This window comes from Anas acuta, chromosome 24, assembly GCF_963932015.1.
Source record: "Anas acuta chromosome 24, bAnaAcu1.1, whole genome shotgun sequence".
NCBI classification, from domain to species: Eukaryota; Metazoa; Chordata; class Aves; order Anseriformes; family Anatidae; genus Anas; species Anas acuta.
Genome location: NC_089002.1, coordinates 2072697 through 2088479, shown reverse-complemented (window position 1 = coordinate 2088479; position 15783 = coordinate 2072697). Strand labels below are relative to the sequence as shown.

At 57.3% G+C, this 15783-nt stretch overlaps 1 protein-coding gene across 2 annotated transcripts in view; it reads right to left on the bottom strand.

Annotated features, from left to right (window-relative positions):
• Positions 1-15783, bottom strand: part of ITPR3 (inositol 1,4,5-trisphosphate receptor type 3) — a 40531-nt gene that overhangs the window by 2911 nt on the left and 21837 nt on the right. Inside the window, exons 21-54 of one of the 2 annotated variants that reach the window (XM_068659740.1) lie at positions 15502-15649; positions 15008-15204; positions 14739-14868; positions 14410-14467; positions 14032-14197; positions 13718-13882; positions 13463-13531; positions 13114-13239; positions 12818-12940; positions 12432-12632; positions 11826-12077; positions 11606-11731; positions 11174-11299; positions 10933-11053; positions 9993-10177; positions 9697-9845; positions 9436-9544; positions 9188-9278; positions 8783-8952; positions 7949-8123; positions 7682-7869; positions 7118-7318; positions 6597-6707; positions 6287-6382; positions 5917-6018; positions 5551-5637; positions 4766-4876; positions 4107-4299; positions 2996-3121; positions 2300-2472; positions 2019-2183; positions 1347-1539; positions 808-903; positions 262-386 (exon numbers count right to left, since the gene is read on the bottom strand). In XM_068659740.1, the coding sequence (XP_068515841.1) occupies positions 262-386; positions 808-903; positions 1347-1539; positions 2019-2183; positions 2300-2472; positions 2996-3121; positions 4107-4299; positions 4766-4876; positions 5551-5637; positions 5917-6018; positions 6287-6382; positions 6597-6707; positions 7118-7318; positions 7682-7869; positions 7949-8123; positions 8783-8952; positions 9188-9278; positions 9436-9544; positions 9697-9845; positions 9993-10177; positions 10933-11053; positions 11174-11299; positions 11606-11731; positions 11826-12077; positions 12432-12632; positions 12818-12940; positions 13114-13239; positions 13463-13531; positions 13718-13882; positions 14032-14197; positions 14410-14467; positions 14739-14868; positions 15008-15204; positions 15502-15649 (4854 nt within the window). The remainder of the gene's footprint in view (positions 1-261; positions 387-807; positions 904-1346; positions 1540-2018; positions 2184-2299; positions 2473-2995; positions 3122-4106; positions 4300-4765; positions 4877-5550; positions 5638-5916; positions 6019-6286; positions 6383-6596; positions 6708-7117; positions 7319-7681; positions 7870-7948; positions 8124-8782; positions 8953-9187; positions 9279-9435; positions 9545-9696; positions 9846-9992; positions 10178-10932; positions 11054-11173; positions 11300-11605; positions 11732-11825; positions 12078-12431; positions 12633-12817; positions 12941-13113; positions 13240-13462; positions 13532-13717; positions 13883-14031; positions 14198-14409; positions 14468-14738; positions 14869-15007; positions 15205-15501; positions 15650-15783) is intronic. The other variant, XM_068659741.1, reaches the window with a different exon arrangement.

The following is a 15783-nucleotide window of genomic DNA, read 5'->3' as shown; positions in this document are numbered from 1 at the left end:
AAATGGGAAAAAAAACATGCGTCTCACACACCTCTCCTCTAGCCACTCCAACCGTGCTTTGCTGCAACGGCCGTAGGCTGAGGGTGCAAGGTGAGGAGCAATAACTGGGGTGTGGTGGGGAAGAGAGGAGGAAAGCACTGAAGGACGGCTGTAGGGGAAAAAGCTGGCAGTGCCACAGTTTCCAGGGAGGAAGGGCAGCTCCACAGTGGGATCTGCAGCAGGACTTGGCAGAGAGGGGCCCGACGTGCTGCCAAAACTCACATCCTTCGATGGCTTGCGCAGAATGTCACCCACACCCCCTCCGTTCCTCAGGCCGTGGTTCAGGACAGTGACAATGCACATGAGCAGCGTGTCGCAGGCTCGTTCCCACTGGTCAGCGTCTGCTTCTAGAATACCAGAGGGAGGGCAGGGGGGGAATAAAAGCAAAAAGAGCACACACAGGGCAGAAGTACCACTGCAAAGATTCCCATGCTACAGGATGAGGTGCAGTGTCCCATCTGGGAGCAGGTGCTCGGTGTGGATCTCCCAACCAGCAGCTCCTCCAGCTTGCTTCTTGCGGTGGAGGTGTTTGGCTGAGCGCTCCCAAAGCTCCCACTTTCTTTATGACTAAATTGAATCTATTTCAACATTTTTATGCCAGGGTCAGTACAGAGCTTGCGGGCCTCTTGCTTAATATGTGCCAAACAGTGGGCTGTTTGTCAGCGAGCTCAGAAAAATCTCACAGCATCTTTTCAAAGATGGAAACAAACAAAGCAGCCAGCCTACTCTGCTGCTAACAGAGCTCAGCTTTCTAATGAGCTTGCTTACCTTCCAAGGCAGTGGGCACAGCAGAGCAGCTAATTTTGTCTCCACTGCATGACTCCATGAAGGTCTCCATGTTCCTTTGCATCCCCAAGGGGTCATCTGCAAGTAAAAGAGAGCACAGCCTTGTCAGGGCATCAGCTTGCCTTAGCAAAGCTCTTTGCTTGTGTCCAGGTGCTCTTCAACTGCATCTCGTTGTAACATTCAAGCAACGTAAAAAATGAAGAAGCTTCATTCGTATTCTCCTAGCCTCTTCTAGGTTTTGAATCTTTTGCTTAGGTTTCAGTAAGACCTCTACTATAAACTTCATTTTCAGCTGCCAACCCCTTTCTCTGCTGTCACTCCTAGCCCCCAAAACCCCATTCTCTGCAGCAGGAGGTCCCTAAATCAGTGCAGGCAGACGCCTTCTCCCCCAGCCCCAAACCAGTGCTCCCAGGAGCTTGGCCCCGTGCTCCCAGGGTCTCCTGCAATGATCCAGCTGCAGAAGGGGCCCACACTCTGCCTGGCCCAAGCCCTGCAGCCAGCAAGGGAATGGCCTGAAGCACCTTTGGCTTTGCTGTCCGGCAGCCGGTCCACCTCCAGGATGAAGTCATCCTTCAGGAACAGGAAGCCCACGATGGAGAAGAGGTAGACGAGGATGAGCGCCAGGAGGGCTGTCAGCAGGATGGAGCGCCCGTTCCGCGTCACGCTTTTGATGACATTAAACAAGGTCTCCTCACGGTAGATCAAGTCAAACAGCTGAAAGGACCAGGAGCAAAGAAATGCCATAGGGTGCTTTTCTGTGACAATGCCTGGCCTACCTATACCCCTTTTATCCCGAGAGCTTGGATCACCCAGGAGACATCGACTAACTTTCACATAAAGCATTTAAGTTTTCCATCTTACTGTAGAAGAACGAAGTGACTTATGCACAGCAGGAGAGCCGAGAATAGGACACACGTCCCCTGCCTCTGCCCTCACCAGCTCACGTTGTCTCCCAGCTGACCCAGATAAAGTACACAGTAGAGATTAGAAAGAGTCTGATAGCAAAAGACTGGGAAAGACAGTAATAGATACTGTCGGAAGGCAGAAAGATCAGCCTACGCAAAGATTAGAGCACAGTGCATTGTTCTCACTGCTGTTATCGATCAGCTCCTGGAAGATGTCACAGGAAACTTCTAGCTTCTAACCGGGCGTTCTGGCTATGTCTGAGCCCCAAAAATCTGCATTTACTGTACCAGGATGCTGTAGAAGAGCTCGTGCACAAAGAGTCCCAGGACACTCGTCAGGATGTAGCCAACATGGTAGAGAAACTCCACATCCATGATCATGGCCTTGTAGCCTCGGATGAAGGTGCCACGATTGCCCACAAAGCTCACGACGAACACAATCTTGTTGGTCAGCTGGAGAACAACCAGAAATGGGAAGGAGTGAGGTTTGCTGCACTTCAGGAATGCAGAACAGTCTCCTGTGCTATGAGATGTTGTGCTCCCTTTCTAGCAGCGTGATGAGAACTTACATTGAGAGCTCCCAGGATGTTCAGAGTGAGTCCAATTCCTAAGTAATAAATTGATCGCAAGATCAGGGCCACGAGGAGCGGTCTGACACCATAACGCTTGGTGAACAGGGCCATGATGGAGAAGCAGATCAGAATCCAGAAGAGCAGCGAGATCAGTGGGGAATCCAGCACTCCTGGGAAGAGAAGACCCACAACAATTCAATGGCATGAAGTTAAATGCACGTTGTCAATCCGACACTGTGCTGCTGTCCTAAGTGTCCGAAAAAAACTATCGTGCTGATTAACAGAGGGAAAAAAGACAGAAATGATGCTTGACTGCAGAGACTAGTGTTGGCTAAGATGGTCCTTACTGATACACTTCTCTAACATCCTTTATCTGAGATCTCACAACCACTGTAAATGATTAAGACTTCCAGACAGCTGGTACATATTCTGTCATTACTTCCTCCATTTTACAAACACAGAAAGTACAGCCTGGGGAGAAGAGACTGTTCCCTAAGAAGGAAGTCGTGGGAGGGCTGGCAACTGAAATCTTGATTCAGTCCCTTGCCAGGACCAGCAGAAAAGGCTTGGGGCTTTAGGAGTCAAGAGGAGAGAAAGGGTGGGGAGAACACAAGTACGGGGCCCAGCGCTCCCTGCACACGAGGGTCTCCTTTGTCCACCACCCCGAGGAGCAGCGAACGCAGGGGCACTCACCCATGGAGGTGGCTTCAACATAGGGGTAGAAGAAAGCAATGATTATGTTGATGAAGACAGCCAGGTTGAAGGAAATGCTTCCCCAGAGCGTCATTCTGCGGGAGAACCAGTACATCAGCGGCATGCCTGGAGGGAGAGGAGGCAGACACACATCTCAGCCAACCTCGTGTCAGCTGGGGAAGGCTCTGACCTCCCCGACATCCAAAGGGCTCGGCTCAGTGCAGCGAGCGGGCCTGGAGGGACCCTTGCCTCCCGCTTCCTTCGTGCCATTGACAAAAGCTCCCTCCTCATCTCCTGAAACACAACTGCACGTTCAAATCGTTACCGCTCACACCTCTCGGCTCCTGGGGCCTTTGACCTGCTCTGGCACCTTGGAATCAGATTGGCTTCGTTCTTTGCTTCCCCCTCCTCCCCATCTCCCACCTCCTACATCCTCGCATCCTTCAAAACAACAGCGCCTTTGTGTTTTCAGCCTGATTCTCCGTCCCAAAGGAGACCCAGCCAGCAACTTCCCAGCCATACTGGAAACTTGTTTCCTGCCGAATTCCTAAGATAGTTTAGACTGGATCTGCAAGTGTTTTCAGTGCTGCTACACCACCTCTTAGCTGGATCGCTGTATTTATAGTGCAACCCCTGCTGACGGAGCTCCTGTTATTTTAAGCCAGGAAGTCCGTACTGGTGCAGCCCTGAAAGCACCTAGGGTCTGGATGGTGCAGAGGAACAAGTTTATGTCCCAAATACAGCTGCTAGATGCTGGCTTAGGAAAAGGCAGCTGAAAACAAATAAAGAGCGGGCTTTGTAGGGGAACACAGCTGTCGGTGTTGTCCCAGAGAATGTGCTGTGAGAGGCATTTCAGAGGAACTGCACTAACAGGCATGGAGCAAACACCCCTGGGCTGGAAGGTCTCGATTAACCTCCACTCCCTGCAAACTTCTGAGCACGCTGTGCCCTGCAGAGAGCAAGGGGCACAAGGGGCAGAGATACGATCTGCAGGCTGCTGCCAGGATTCACAGCCCCCTCAAAGCACAGCTGGCCCCCCAGGTTCAAAACAGGAGCTATTCAAAGAGCCCAAGCTTGGCCAGTGCTGAAGGAAGGTCTGGTTTGCTCTTACTGCGCAGTTTCTTCTGCCACTCCATCTCGTTGTGGAGGAAGGAGGACTGGTCGAAGAAATCACTGACTTTGCTGCCCTGCTCGTCCTGCTCCGTCGTGGTAAAGAGCCGGTACTTGGTCTCCTTGGTGAGGAACTCACAGATGCCAGGCACCGGGAAGATTATCTGCTCCATGCTTCGGTCCAGGCGCACAATCTGCAGGAAGCAGGGCGAAGGGGAGGGTGCCGTCAGATCCTGCCCGTACCACGCTTTGGTTTCCGCTTTCCTAGCCCCAGCTGTGCCTCCCCAAATCCAAATATCACCAGCCACACATCTAACGCTACAGTTCCACCCAGCAAAGGCATCCTTGAGTGGCTGTGCTGGGACAAACACTGACAGCACGTGGACCACACCAACAAGCAAGGATGGGGCTGCTCCCACTGCATCCCAGCTGCTGTGGGGAGAGAAAGGAAGGGTCTGGGGGGACCCTGTGCTCCCCCAGCACCCAACGGGCTCTGCTACTACCTCCAGCTCTGTGCAGCACAAAGGACCCGTCTGCTTTTAGCAGGCACAGGGATGGGAAGGCTCCCGGTGCAGAATAACCGGGCACGAGACAGCCGGAGCACACGTGGGATTCATCAGCCGTGTGTGTACTAGCAACCCAGCAGCAAACAGGTCTTGCCTCAATCTGGGACGTGTGCTTCTCGTAATACGCCAGCGGGTCCTCCTCCTCCTCCTGGATGGGAGCCGTCGACTTCAGCATCTGCGTCAGCTGCTTGTTATTTAGGCTGAGCTGGGATGTGGGGAGAGGAGAGAGGATGAGAGCGGGAACAGCCGGGGGGGATTCGGGTCTAACTGCACTGACAACGCCGTTCCTCAAAACGTACTGAACCCGATTAGGTTTCAAGGAAAAGCAAATGAATTAAAGCTTCCTAGAGGAGTACGAGCGCTCCCTGAGGTGACAGACATTCGATTCCCTGCAATAATTACATCCAAAAGCTGCTAATCCACAAATTACAAATCAATGCCCCTAAAACCCTAGGGAAATCACATTACTGCTGAATCTTGTACGGGATCTAAGGCAGAGGCAAGAAATGACAGCAAAGGACTCAGTCCTTGCTTTTCTGAAGGGAAGGGAGGAAGCAGGTAGCAGGAGCAGGAGCCCAGCAGGGCAGCACCCTGCAGCAAGCTGGATGTCACCCGTGGCTGAGCCCTCCCCAGGGAGCCCCGCACACGCAGCTCTCTGCAGCTGGGTTATAACGGGTGCACGTGCCATTGGGCTGTAGATTTGGCTACACTGGCTCTTATCAATCTTTCTTCAGTCCCCCCACCCCCAGGAACACTAAACCCCATCAAATCTTGAACGACAAGCAGCAGGGCAGCTTAGTGAGGCTGGGAGAAGCGGCTTTTCACAGCCTTCACTCGGGGTCGGGGAGCTCTGCCTCTGTTCCCGAGGGCTTTCCGTACCATGGACGAGATGCCCTCCTCCTCCTCCTCCTGGATGCGCTTCACCGGCTTCAGGAGCTGCTGCAGGGACTTGTTGTGACGGGACAGCTGGAAGGGGGACAGCGAGAGTGGGTTAGCACAGGATGGAGCAGCCTCTGCACACCAGAGTGGAACACGGGGTGCGCACTAGGGGGATTAGGGGGATGGCCACTAAGCCAGGGTGCTGGGTTTTCGTGGGAGGCAAAAAGCACATTTCCCAGCCCGTCTGGAGGAAATGTAAATAAACACAGAGAAAAATGTGCAAATCGGTGAGTGGGAGCCCAGCACAGCATGGGGAGCCCAGCCTGGTGGGGGCCCTGCTGTCACAGCAGATTGCAGCGTCAGTACCTGCAGCGCCAGGATATAAATGTTGTGGCCGACTTCCCGGGGGGAAACCTCAGCGTTTTCGCACTCTTCCTCCTGCAGATAGGCTTTCTTAATCACGTCAACCTGGAAGGCAGCAGAGGGCAGGTGAGCTTGTCCTGGTCTCCTCACCTCATTTTCCTCCTCTGGCCACAAAGCTCCGGGAACCCCACTCAGGACGGATGCTCGTGGTGTGTGAGCAGGGTCAGGGCAGCACACGAGGTGGTTTTGGGGTTGCAAGCCAGAAACTGCACCAGGAGCCAGAGGTGCAGGAGCTCCAGCAGGAGCCACAAGCCCAGGGGCTTACAGGGGCTCGTGGGGGCTCTTTCACCCTCCCACCCCGCTCGGCCCTTACCAGTTCCTGCGGGCGGAGGCTGATGAGGATCCGCTCGGCGTTCTCGCTGTCATGTCTGCTCTCCATGAGGGCCAAGAGGAGCTTGGAGGCATTGTCCTGGCGGGGAGAAGCCCGTGCTGAGAGGAGCTATGCCCTGCCTATGCCCAGGACCTTGCAGTGGGCAGAACCCCCCTGCACCGCGGGCTGCCATAAATCCAAGCCACGCACACAGGAGATGAACCAGCCCCACGCAGCCCCTGCTTCAGACCCCCCTCGCCCCACAGCTCAGCCCACGGAAGTGCCCCCCATCCCAGCCCCAGGCCCTGCCTACCTTCAGCTGCAGGACCAGGTCCATCCGGTACTTGCAGAGGGGGCTGATGTCGTTGAGGATGAGGGCTGTGATGATGTCGATCCCGTTGGACTCGTGGGTCACGATGCAGCTCTAGGGCAGCAATGCAGTGAGGTTATCCCACGGGTGATGCCATCCCTCCCGGCTTCACCTCCAACACAGCTCAGGACCAAAGCTGTGCCCTGCCTTCATGCAGAACCATCACTTTTGCTCCAGGAGCCCCAGATCCCTCCTCTCCCTGCCAGTGGCAACGTTTCCATCACCATATTATTTTTTGCATCACCCTATTATCTAGCCAAGCAGGAGCTCGTAACCCACACATTGTCCCTGTGCACCACAGGGAACCCCTGCAGCCCACGTTGTGCTCTCCTTCACACCCTGAAGTCCAGAGCTGCCCCTATCCCTTCTGCTGTCCCATGCATCCCCCAAAATCCTTCCTTGGGCATCCCTGATGGGAAGGGACACGCAAGGACGAACCCAGACCTGCAGCGACGTGCACAGACCTGGTTCTCGTGGCAGGGCCCCTGGCAGTACTCGGTCAGGGTCTCCAGGGTCTGGGTGATGAGGGCCACGTTGTACTCGTTGATGTAGAGCCCCAGCAGCCCCAGCCCCCCCGTGGTGCTGCCGCACATGATGTCGAGGAACTGCAGCGTCTCGCACACCAGGTTGTAGTTGGTCTTGTTGTTCTGGCACCGGAGGAAGTTCTGTCGAGCAAAGCCTGCGGTTACAAGCCTGAGCAGCATCACTCCGACAGGGACACCAGGTTCTGGCCCCACTCCCAGCACAACCTCCAGCTAATTTTGATGCAAAATTAGGCTCAGGGCCTCCCCTATAGTGTACAGACCCCCCCAAGAGCAGCACCCAGTCACATGAAAACAGCTGTGCCATGATCGGCTCCTTCCAGGACACCAAGTTAATCCTAAAGGATGGTGCATTTGCAGATGGGGAAACTGAGGCACAGGGAAGCCAGCACAATGTCCTTTTGGACCCAGCTGGGGCAGAATCCATCTTCCTGCACCCCGGTCCTACAGCCTCTGCCCCCGTCCCTAGCAGCCCCCAGAACCAACCTGGAGGTCCCGGTTGTGGTTCTCGCACAGCAGCTGCAGAAATCGCAGGATAGGCTCCATAATCAGAACCGTCACCCCCATTTCGTTGTTCTGGCCCTGCTCTCCACCGTCATGGCCCTTCCGAAACCCTAACGCCAGCGGGTATCGGGAGGGGGTGCCTGGCATCACGAAGGCCTCTCCTCGTCCTGCTGGGCAACCCAACCTCGTTAGCATCAGGCTGTCCAACGAGGCAGGCATTGGCCCTGCTGGGAGGACACGGCCCCATACCTTTGGTGCCAGGGTCAGGTTCGTCTTTGTCCTCACGAGGCTTGTTCCCAATGTCACTCATGTTCACCGACACCGTAGACTTGGTCTCCTGCTGCGCCTTCTTCATCCGGTCATGCAAAACTTTGAAGAACTTCTCGGACTTCTTGTCGCTCGTCATGAGGTTGTAAAAGGATTTCTGGGGGGAGGGAGGACAGCACTTCCAGCCTCTGCTGCAGTATCCAAGCCACCCCAGCCTGCCCCTCTGATCCAGTAGCCTCCAGCACTCCAGCCCTTGCCTGGGATAACGTGGCGAGCAGGATTATTTCCAATAGCCCTGGAGATCACAGTCCTCTTGGACTCATAGGGGTGCATCATGCCCTGTGCCTGTGCCCCCCTTCACCCTGGGCAGGGCTGGGGACATAGCAAGCAGCAACTACAGCAGCTCCAGGCTTGGAAGCCCATGATTTTTGTGTGTAAAGTTCGTCGGCTTCCCCATGATGAGGAATTCAAGATAACCTACAAGTGATCACCTGAGAGCTGCAAATCTGAGTCATTTCCGCGATACCCGGCAGAGGGCATCAGCATTACTCCAGAAACCCTCGGCAACAACCTGCCCCTTTCACAGCATCCAGCCACCAAGCTGGAAAACCCGAAAGCAGAGAGATTTCTGCAGTTCCTCCCCCAGATGGCGAGCAAATGCATGCACCTAAAATTTTGGTAAAGTCTGCTGCTCGGGGACCGGCCAGGGGCTGAGGACTGCCCTGCGCCCCTGTCTTCTGCACGCTGGGACCCTCGCACCGCACACATCAAACCACGGCTGCCCAGTCCCCGGGGGCTGGTGCCCACCACAAGCACCTGGATCTCAGTGTTGCCTCCGTCCAGCAGCCGAATGGCCAGCAGGATGCTCTCCTGGAAGATCTTCTCGTTCTTGGTGTTCATGATGAGGTCAGCCACCAGCTTGGTGGCCCCTTCTCGGTCCAGCCGGCACTGGACAGCAGCGATAGCGGACCAGTCCTGGTCCTGACCTGCAGGAGAGGACATGGATGGATGTGATGGTGGTGTAAGAGAAGGAGCACGGCCAAGTCACTCCCAGGGACATCTCAGACCCATCCCTTCTTCTCCCTAAATCCTTTACTCCCATGGAGGTGCGAGCATGGAGACCAGCTACAGACCTTATACCACCATGGTTTGGGAACCAGGCCTTCAACATGAGCGACAGCTGCACAGAAAGATGAGGAAAGGCAGGAGAGGGGCACTCACCTCCCCCAGCAGCATCCATGATTTCGCCTTTGGAGCTGGACTTCTTGTTCTGCAGGTAATTGTTCAGGAGCATTTTCCGCAGCAGGTTGCCCTGCCAAGACAAATAAACGTCACGAGGCTCCCAGTGCCAGCGCCAGAGCAGAACAAGGCTGAGCGCCCACGGGCTGTGACGGGGAGGGTGCTGCCAGCCCGGGCAGCCAGAGCCGAGGAGTGGGGCAGGGGATGTGCCATGGGGCCACGGTGCTCACCCTCTCACCGTACTTGTTCCTCTTCACCAGCATCTGCTGCAGCGTCCTCAGCACCTTGATGCACAGCTTCTCCTCCGTCTCCATGAGGTCCTTGGTGTGCTGCACCAGCCTGGCCACGCACAGCAGAGCCATCGTCACGCAGCCGAGAGGGACACGGGGTCCCCAAGGGCACCCCTCCACTCCGCAGGCGCAAAACCCACAGAGGGAGAAGGTCAGCAGCCCTTCCCCAGCAACCCCACGGCAATTGCAAAGCATCCTCACTTGGACAGGAAACCTCCGCTCTCGCATCGCTGGTACGCCTCCGTCCCCTCCATGAAGAGCAGCTCTGGCCGGTGGAGGACATCCACCAGGACGGACAGCTCAGCCTCCACCAGCGGTTTCAAGCGGTCCTCCAGGGCATTAATGATGTCCTACAAGTCACAGCGCACACCTTTAGCTCAAAACATACCAAGGAGACACAAATACAAATACGGGACAGGCTTGCAGAGCCCATGTCTTCTCGCTGCCTCGCAGTGGAGACACGCTGCGCCGCCGACCACCACCTGCTGGCCCCGTACCTGCAGCTTCTCTATGATGTTCTTGTAGTCCCACTGGTTTGGGGTGGTGGAGACGCGGGGGAAGGTCCGCGTGGCCGTCTTGTAGCTGGACGTGTTCCTCTGCACAGTGCTGGTGGAGCTGCTGTTGAGCAGGGAGCTGACGTGGGCATCCAGGTCCATGGGCAGCGCGATGGAGCGGCTCTTGGCTGCGGGAGAGGGGACCGGGGTTGGGGACAGCCACAGCCCAGCCCATGCCATCGGCTGGGTCCTGCCACGCTGCCTCGGGCTGGGCACCCCTTCTCCTGCTCGTCATTTGCAGCATGGAGGAGAGGAGTTAAATACAAGAGAAAAAGCCCCTGGGTAGGTTGGGGTGCAGGATTTCCACCCGTCCCTCCCCAGAGCAGCACCACATTGCCTGCAGCCCCCCCTAGACTGAAAGAGGACTGAGAGAGGCACTGCCTCTGCTTGGCAGTTGGGAAAGCCCAGCACGAGGAGCTTGTAAGTGCCCTGCCTATAATTACAAAGGGGAATCCTAAGGCTCTGGCCGCTGTCCCCACCCGCTGTCTCACCACCACGCAATGCTTTCCACACGGTGACTCAGTGCTGACAACCCTCGCGCTGAGCCAGGCAGCCACAGGCAGGCCGAGGGCAAAGTCCTGGCGAGGGAAATCTGCCATAAATGCTGGCTTTGTTTCTGGGCCCAGCCCCAGGAGGGACACACCAGGAATCTCCCAACCAAACCCAGCTTTCAGCTCGCCTCTGGCCACCCCGGTCACTAAAATTACAGCCCAAAAAGCACATCCCAGAGCCAAACCTCCCGGTTCCCAGCCAGCAGCCTCTCCAGGGCACCCTGCCATGGCTGCGGGAGGGGCGAGGGCTCTGCCGGAGCAGAAATAGCCCTGGGCAGCTGCATCCTCATGGCTGGGGGGGAGCAGAGCATCCCCACGGCACAGCTCCTTACCGACCATGGCCAGCGTGCGGATGCAAGCCTCCACCGAGCTCTTGTGCTGCTGCTGCAGCCAGGGGCACTCCAGCAGCCTCATGGTGGACTGGAGAAGCTGCACCACAATGGTCTGGTGGGTCTGAAGGAGAGAGCAGGCAGGTCTGGATTAGAGCAAGGTGCTTCCAGACCTCGCTACTCAGGGCTTGGTGAGCCCCTTTCCCCTCTCCGTGCGTGGCCTGGCCGTGCAGAGCCTCACTACCTGCAGGGAGGTGCTGTTCTCCGAGAAGGGGGAGCTGAAGAACGCGTTGATGGTGTCCAGCACCACCGTCAGCACGTACTTCTCCAGCGTGGGGTCCGGCAGGCGCTTCTCTCGCTTTTTGCACATCTGTGAGGAGAAGGGAGGACTCTGATGGCACCAGGGCAAGGTGACCAAGCGTTCTGGGTGGATGCTGCTGCCATGCAGAGCTGCCGAGACCTTGCTGAGCCAAGGGACATGGATGGTGACACAGCTCCTGGGTCCGTGCCAGAGCTCTGACTGCTCCCCAGCATGGCAGCTACACAAGTGCCCATGGTGCCCATGCCCCCTGTCTGACTCCCCAGGCTTCAAGGAGCCTCAGTGGCACTGAGCTGTCCCCACCCAATGCAGCAGCCGTTGCTGCCGTGTCACCCCTGCCTGGCCCTCCTCACGCACCTGGGCCATATCCAGGGTGAAGTTCTCAAAAAGAGTCCAGATGTGGTTGCTGGTGTAGATCTCCTTCATCTCCACCTCTGTGTCCACGTAGCAGTGGTTGACAAAGTTCACGTAGGCCATCTTCACCTGCCGGGGAGGGAGAGGACAGGGTGAGGGCACCATCAGAGGAACAGAAAACAGAGCAAAGCCACCAGTGCCCTCCTCGAGAGGCACCCCATACCTCCGTGATGCAGTCCTCGTGCGTCACCACCCGCACCACGTCCTCCAAGGGCAGCAGGGACGTGCATTTGATCTCCGTGTAGACGTTCTTGCCTTCGGCGCAGGCGGCCAGCAGGTCCACCAGGGAGATGTGGTACATCAGCGGGCTGTTCTCCTCCACCCCGTCCCTGGCTGCCGTCATCATCTCCAGGAGGGTGGCCAGCGACGCCTTGTCGTTGTAGAAAACCACCACGTCGTCCCCAGCGTTGGTGAGCTGTGTGGGGAAGGGTCACTGGTCACCGCTCCGCAGAAGGAGGGTGAGAAACCTCGAGAGGCAGAAAAATGCATCCTCTGCACCGGGGAGGGCTGAGAGGGAGCAGCCGGGTGAATGGGCCGTGCGTTTATGGGGAAAAGTGGACATTTGCGATGCAATCGTAAATCACAACTTGTGGCACTGCAGAATGGTTATTGGCTCTCAGATTTTTGCATCTCTCTTGGAGATTTTTCCAACTCCAGGGAGAAACCAGCATGCTTGGGAAGGCTCTTGCCCGAGGGAGAAGCCAAGCACACTCCTCCTGGGAGCCGTGCCCCGCTGCACCCCGTAGGGGAGAGGGGTAGAGGCGCTTACCTCGGTCATGATCATGTCCTGGCACTTCTTGACGTACTTGCCCTCGGCCTTGATGATGGTGTGCAGGAAGTCCAGGTACTGCACGTGGCGGCCGTGGGTGGCCACGCAGTGGATGAAGTGCTGCGGCACCGTCTCGTTGATCTCTGAGCAGAGCTGGTAGTTGTTGAGGAAGATGTGCTGCATCGTCTCGGCCTCCAGGAGCTGCAGAACCAGGGGGACGGAGTGAGGCTGGGGGCTGCGAGGCACAGCCCCCCTCCTGCCCCGGCCCTGCCTCTTCCAGGGGTCTCCTCCTGGCCTTTCCATCTCCTGCTCTCAGCCCCAGGAGTGGTGCTGAAGCCTCTCCCCATGCTGCTGCCTGTGACCACCCGCTGCTCCCCTCTCCTTACCCCTGGGGTCAGGAAGAGGTTGAGGTGTTTGTGCAGCAGGGCCTGGTTTTCCTGATTGCCAGCGCAAAACTTCTGCAGGAACTGGTGGGTGAACTTCAGGATCTCCAGCATCTTGGCATCACCCTGAGGAAGGGCAGAGAGGGGACAAACACCCGGGATTGGAGAGGGATGGAGCAGGCTGCTGCCCCTCCTGCCTTGCCCAGCCGCAGGACCCAGCCATGCCCAACCCAGGGTGTCCCCATGTCCCCCACCCCTTGCCCAGACGTTTTGGGACCAGCCGGCTTCTGCCCACCCACCTTCTCATAGGGGATCTGCAGCAGATCCAGCATCACTTTGTGGGCGTCCATGTTCTTCAGCAGGCGCTGCTGCTTCTTGCGCACTTGCTCGCCAACACCACACATCTTATTGAGCCGCTCCAGGATCTGGAGAGAGAAGGAGGAAGGCCAGAGGGGAGTTGAGCCTGGGAGCCACCAGGATGGCCACCAGCACCAGGGGTCTGCTTGATATCCAGATGTGCCCCAGAAGAAACTGAACTCAGTGGATGCTTGAACCCCAGAAAAGATTGGAAGTACCCCCCCAGTTTCTCCCTGTCCCTTCCTGCAGGTGCCCCAGCTAGCCCTGGGGACAGTTTTCGGTCCCACTCACCCCCTTGACTATCTGGTAGTTCTCGCTGCTCTTCTCTCCTGGAGCAATGACCTCTTCATCAGCAGTGTGCTGCGAGGGGACAGAAGCAGCGTCAGGGTCCCGCCACACCTCTCCAAAGCCTGGGCCACAACTGCACCCCACAGGACCCTTCCCCAAGAGGTGTGCGTGGCCCAACGAGAGCTGCCAGGTGTTGGACTGAAGTGAGCTGCTCCTCTGCCACCATCCTCTCCCCAGCACCTTGCTCAGGGCTCTCACCTCTTTCTTCTCCTTCTTGTTCCCATCCCCCGTGCTGTCCCCTTTGACGCTGCCTTTCTTGTCCACCCACAGCTCAGATTTCTCCACCATGGTGCGGAGTTTGTCCAGCTCTGACTTGATCACCTTGTAGTTCTCGACATCCTGGGCTGAGATCAGGAGCTGAACCTGCAGTGACATTCCCGGGGGCTCCCCTGTGCAGCCGGTTTGGGGCACAGACCCCACTCCCATCCGCACCCGGACCCCCCTCCCAAGCAAAGGGGCCATCGGGTGCAGCCACCCCAGCCAGGACCAGCACCGAGGTGCTCGGGGGTTACCTGCTTGAAGGTGTGCAGGACCTCCTGCCTCTGGCTGAAGTGCTTGAAGAGGAGCTGCAGGGAGCCGGAGATGAGCGGCGGGTAGTCGTGCATCGTCAGGTGGATCAGCACCCGCAGGAACATCCTCCCTCCTTCGTCATCCACCTCCAGCATGCTGCTCGTCTTCCTGAAGCCGGGATGAAAGAGCTTGGTGTTAGCAGCCACGTGGGAGCTTGCGTGCACTCAGTCAGCCCTCAGGGCTGATGGGGACAGCTGCATTAGCCTGTAGAGCCTCATCTTCCTCATCACCTGCAGCTCTCAGCCTCAGAGTGAGTACAGGCAGGAGAAGGAAGGGCCCTACGGCCAGGCTACCTACGCACTAGAGGGGCAGGGACTCACCCCACACCGAACATGGCCTCTGCGTGCTCGCCGATCCGGTCCAGGTTCATGGCTGCAGCTGCAGGGAGAGGAAAGGGAGATGAATGGGGTGGCCAACATGATCCCCGTGCATCAGCAGAAACCCTGCAGGATCCAGCCCAGCTCCCCAGCCCATGTCCAAGCGTCCACGATGGACACGGGACACCTCGTCCCTCCTGCACAAACTCTGATCCCCCAGGCTCCCTGCCAGCAGAGGTGGAGGATGGAGAGCTGCTGGAGCTGGGGTTGTACCAGGAGCTGGGGTTGTACCAGGAGCTGGGGTTGTACCAGGAGCAAAGGGGAAGAGTTACTTGTGGAGTCGAAGGCTGGAGCTGTCCCGTCGGCCGCGCTGTCCTGCATGGGGTAGACTTCCACAAACTCCTTCTTGAAGACGGAAAGCAGGTAGGAGATCCTGTAGTCCAGCCGCACGTTCAGGATGAACTGGCAGTAGCGGGGAGGGAAGAAAGCAAAAGTGAGACCTCTAATCACACCGTCTGCCTCCTTGCATCAGAAAACTACATCTTCCCACCCCATCCCACAGGTCCCACCCGCAGCTCCACGATGCTCCTCCAGCTCCCACCTGCAAGATCTCCAGGATCTTCAGCTTGGTCTCCATCACCACGATGTTCTCGTTCTCAATGCTCCTCCCTCTGTCCACTGGCTCTGGGGTAGAGCCAGCACTGAGGCTCGGGGGGCTGAAGATGGACTGTTTCCTGCTCAGCACCATGGTGGACATCATCTGCCCAACGCCCTGGATTGACCTCCGCACATTCTTCCCTGCAGGGGCAGCCACAGAGTTAATGCGGAGGGAAGAGAGGGGGGAGAAGACTGATGGAAGGACCCACTTTGAGTGCAAATGTAGCTGTTAACCAGAGAACCAGCAGGAAGGACTGGCTACTTCTCTGCTGTGGCCAAGGACTCAGCATCTCCTGCCTCCTGTTGCATACCCAGCCCAAATTTCCACACAACCAAACCTGCAGCTTGCTCTCTTGCAGCCCAAACTGGAAAGCACTGGGCAGACCACAGGAACTACCTTCCCCTGGGACCGTGCCTGGTTTTGGAGCAGGGACTCACCCGTCACCTCGTCGTTGTAGACCGCCTGCATCATCAGCTGTGGGTTTTGGACGCAGTCGATGATGCCCAGCAGCGTCCGCGTCAGGCGCAGCAGCTCACTGAAGCTGTAGAAGCCGAAGTAGATGAGGTTGTGGGCAAGGCTGACCACCTGGGGAAGGACAAAGCAAGCTCCAGACCTTGCTGTGCTCGGGGCTGTAAACATGGGATGCCGGCACAGCCAGCCTTGCCCCAGAGGCAGCTGCAAGGCGTGGAGGTGGCCGATGGCTGCGCGAGGTGCCAGTG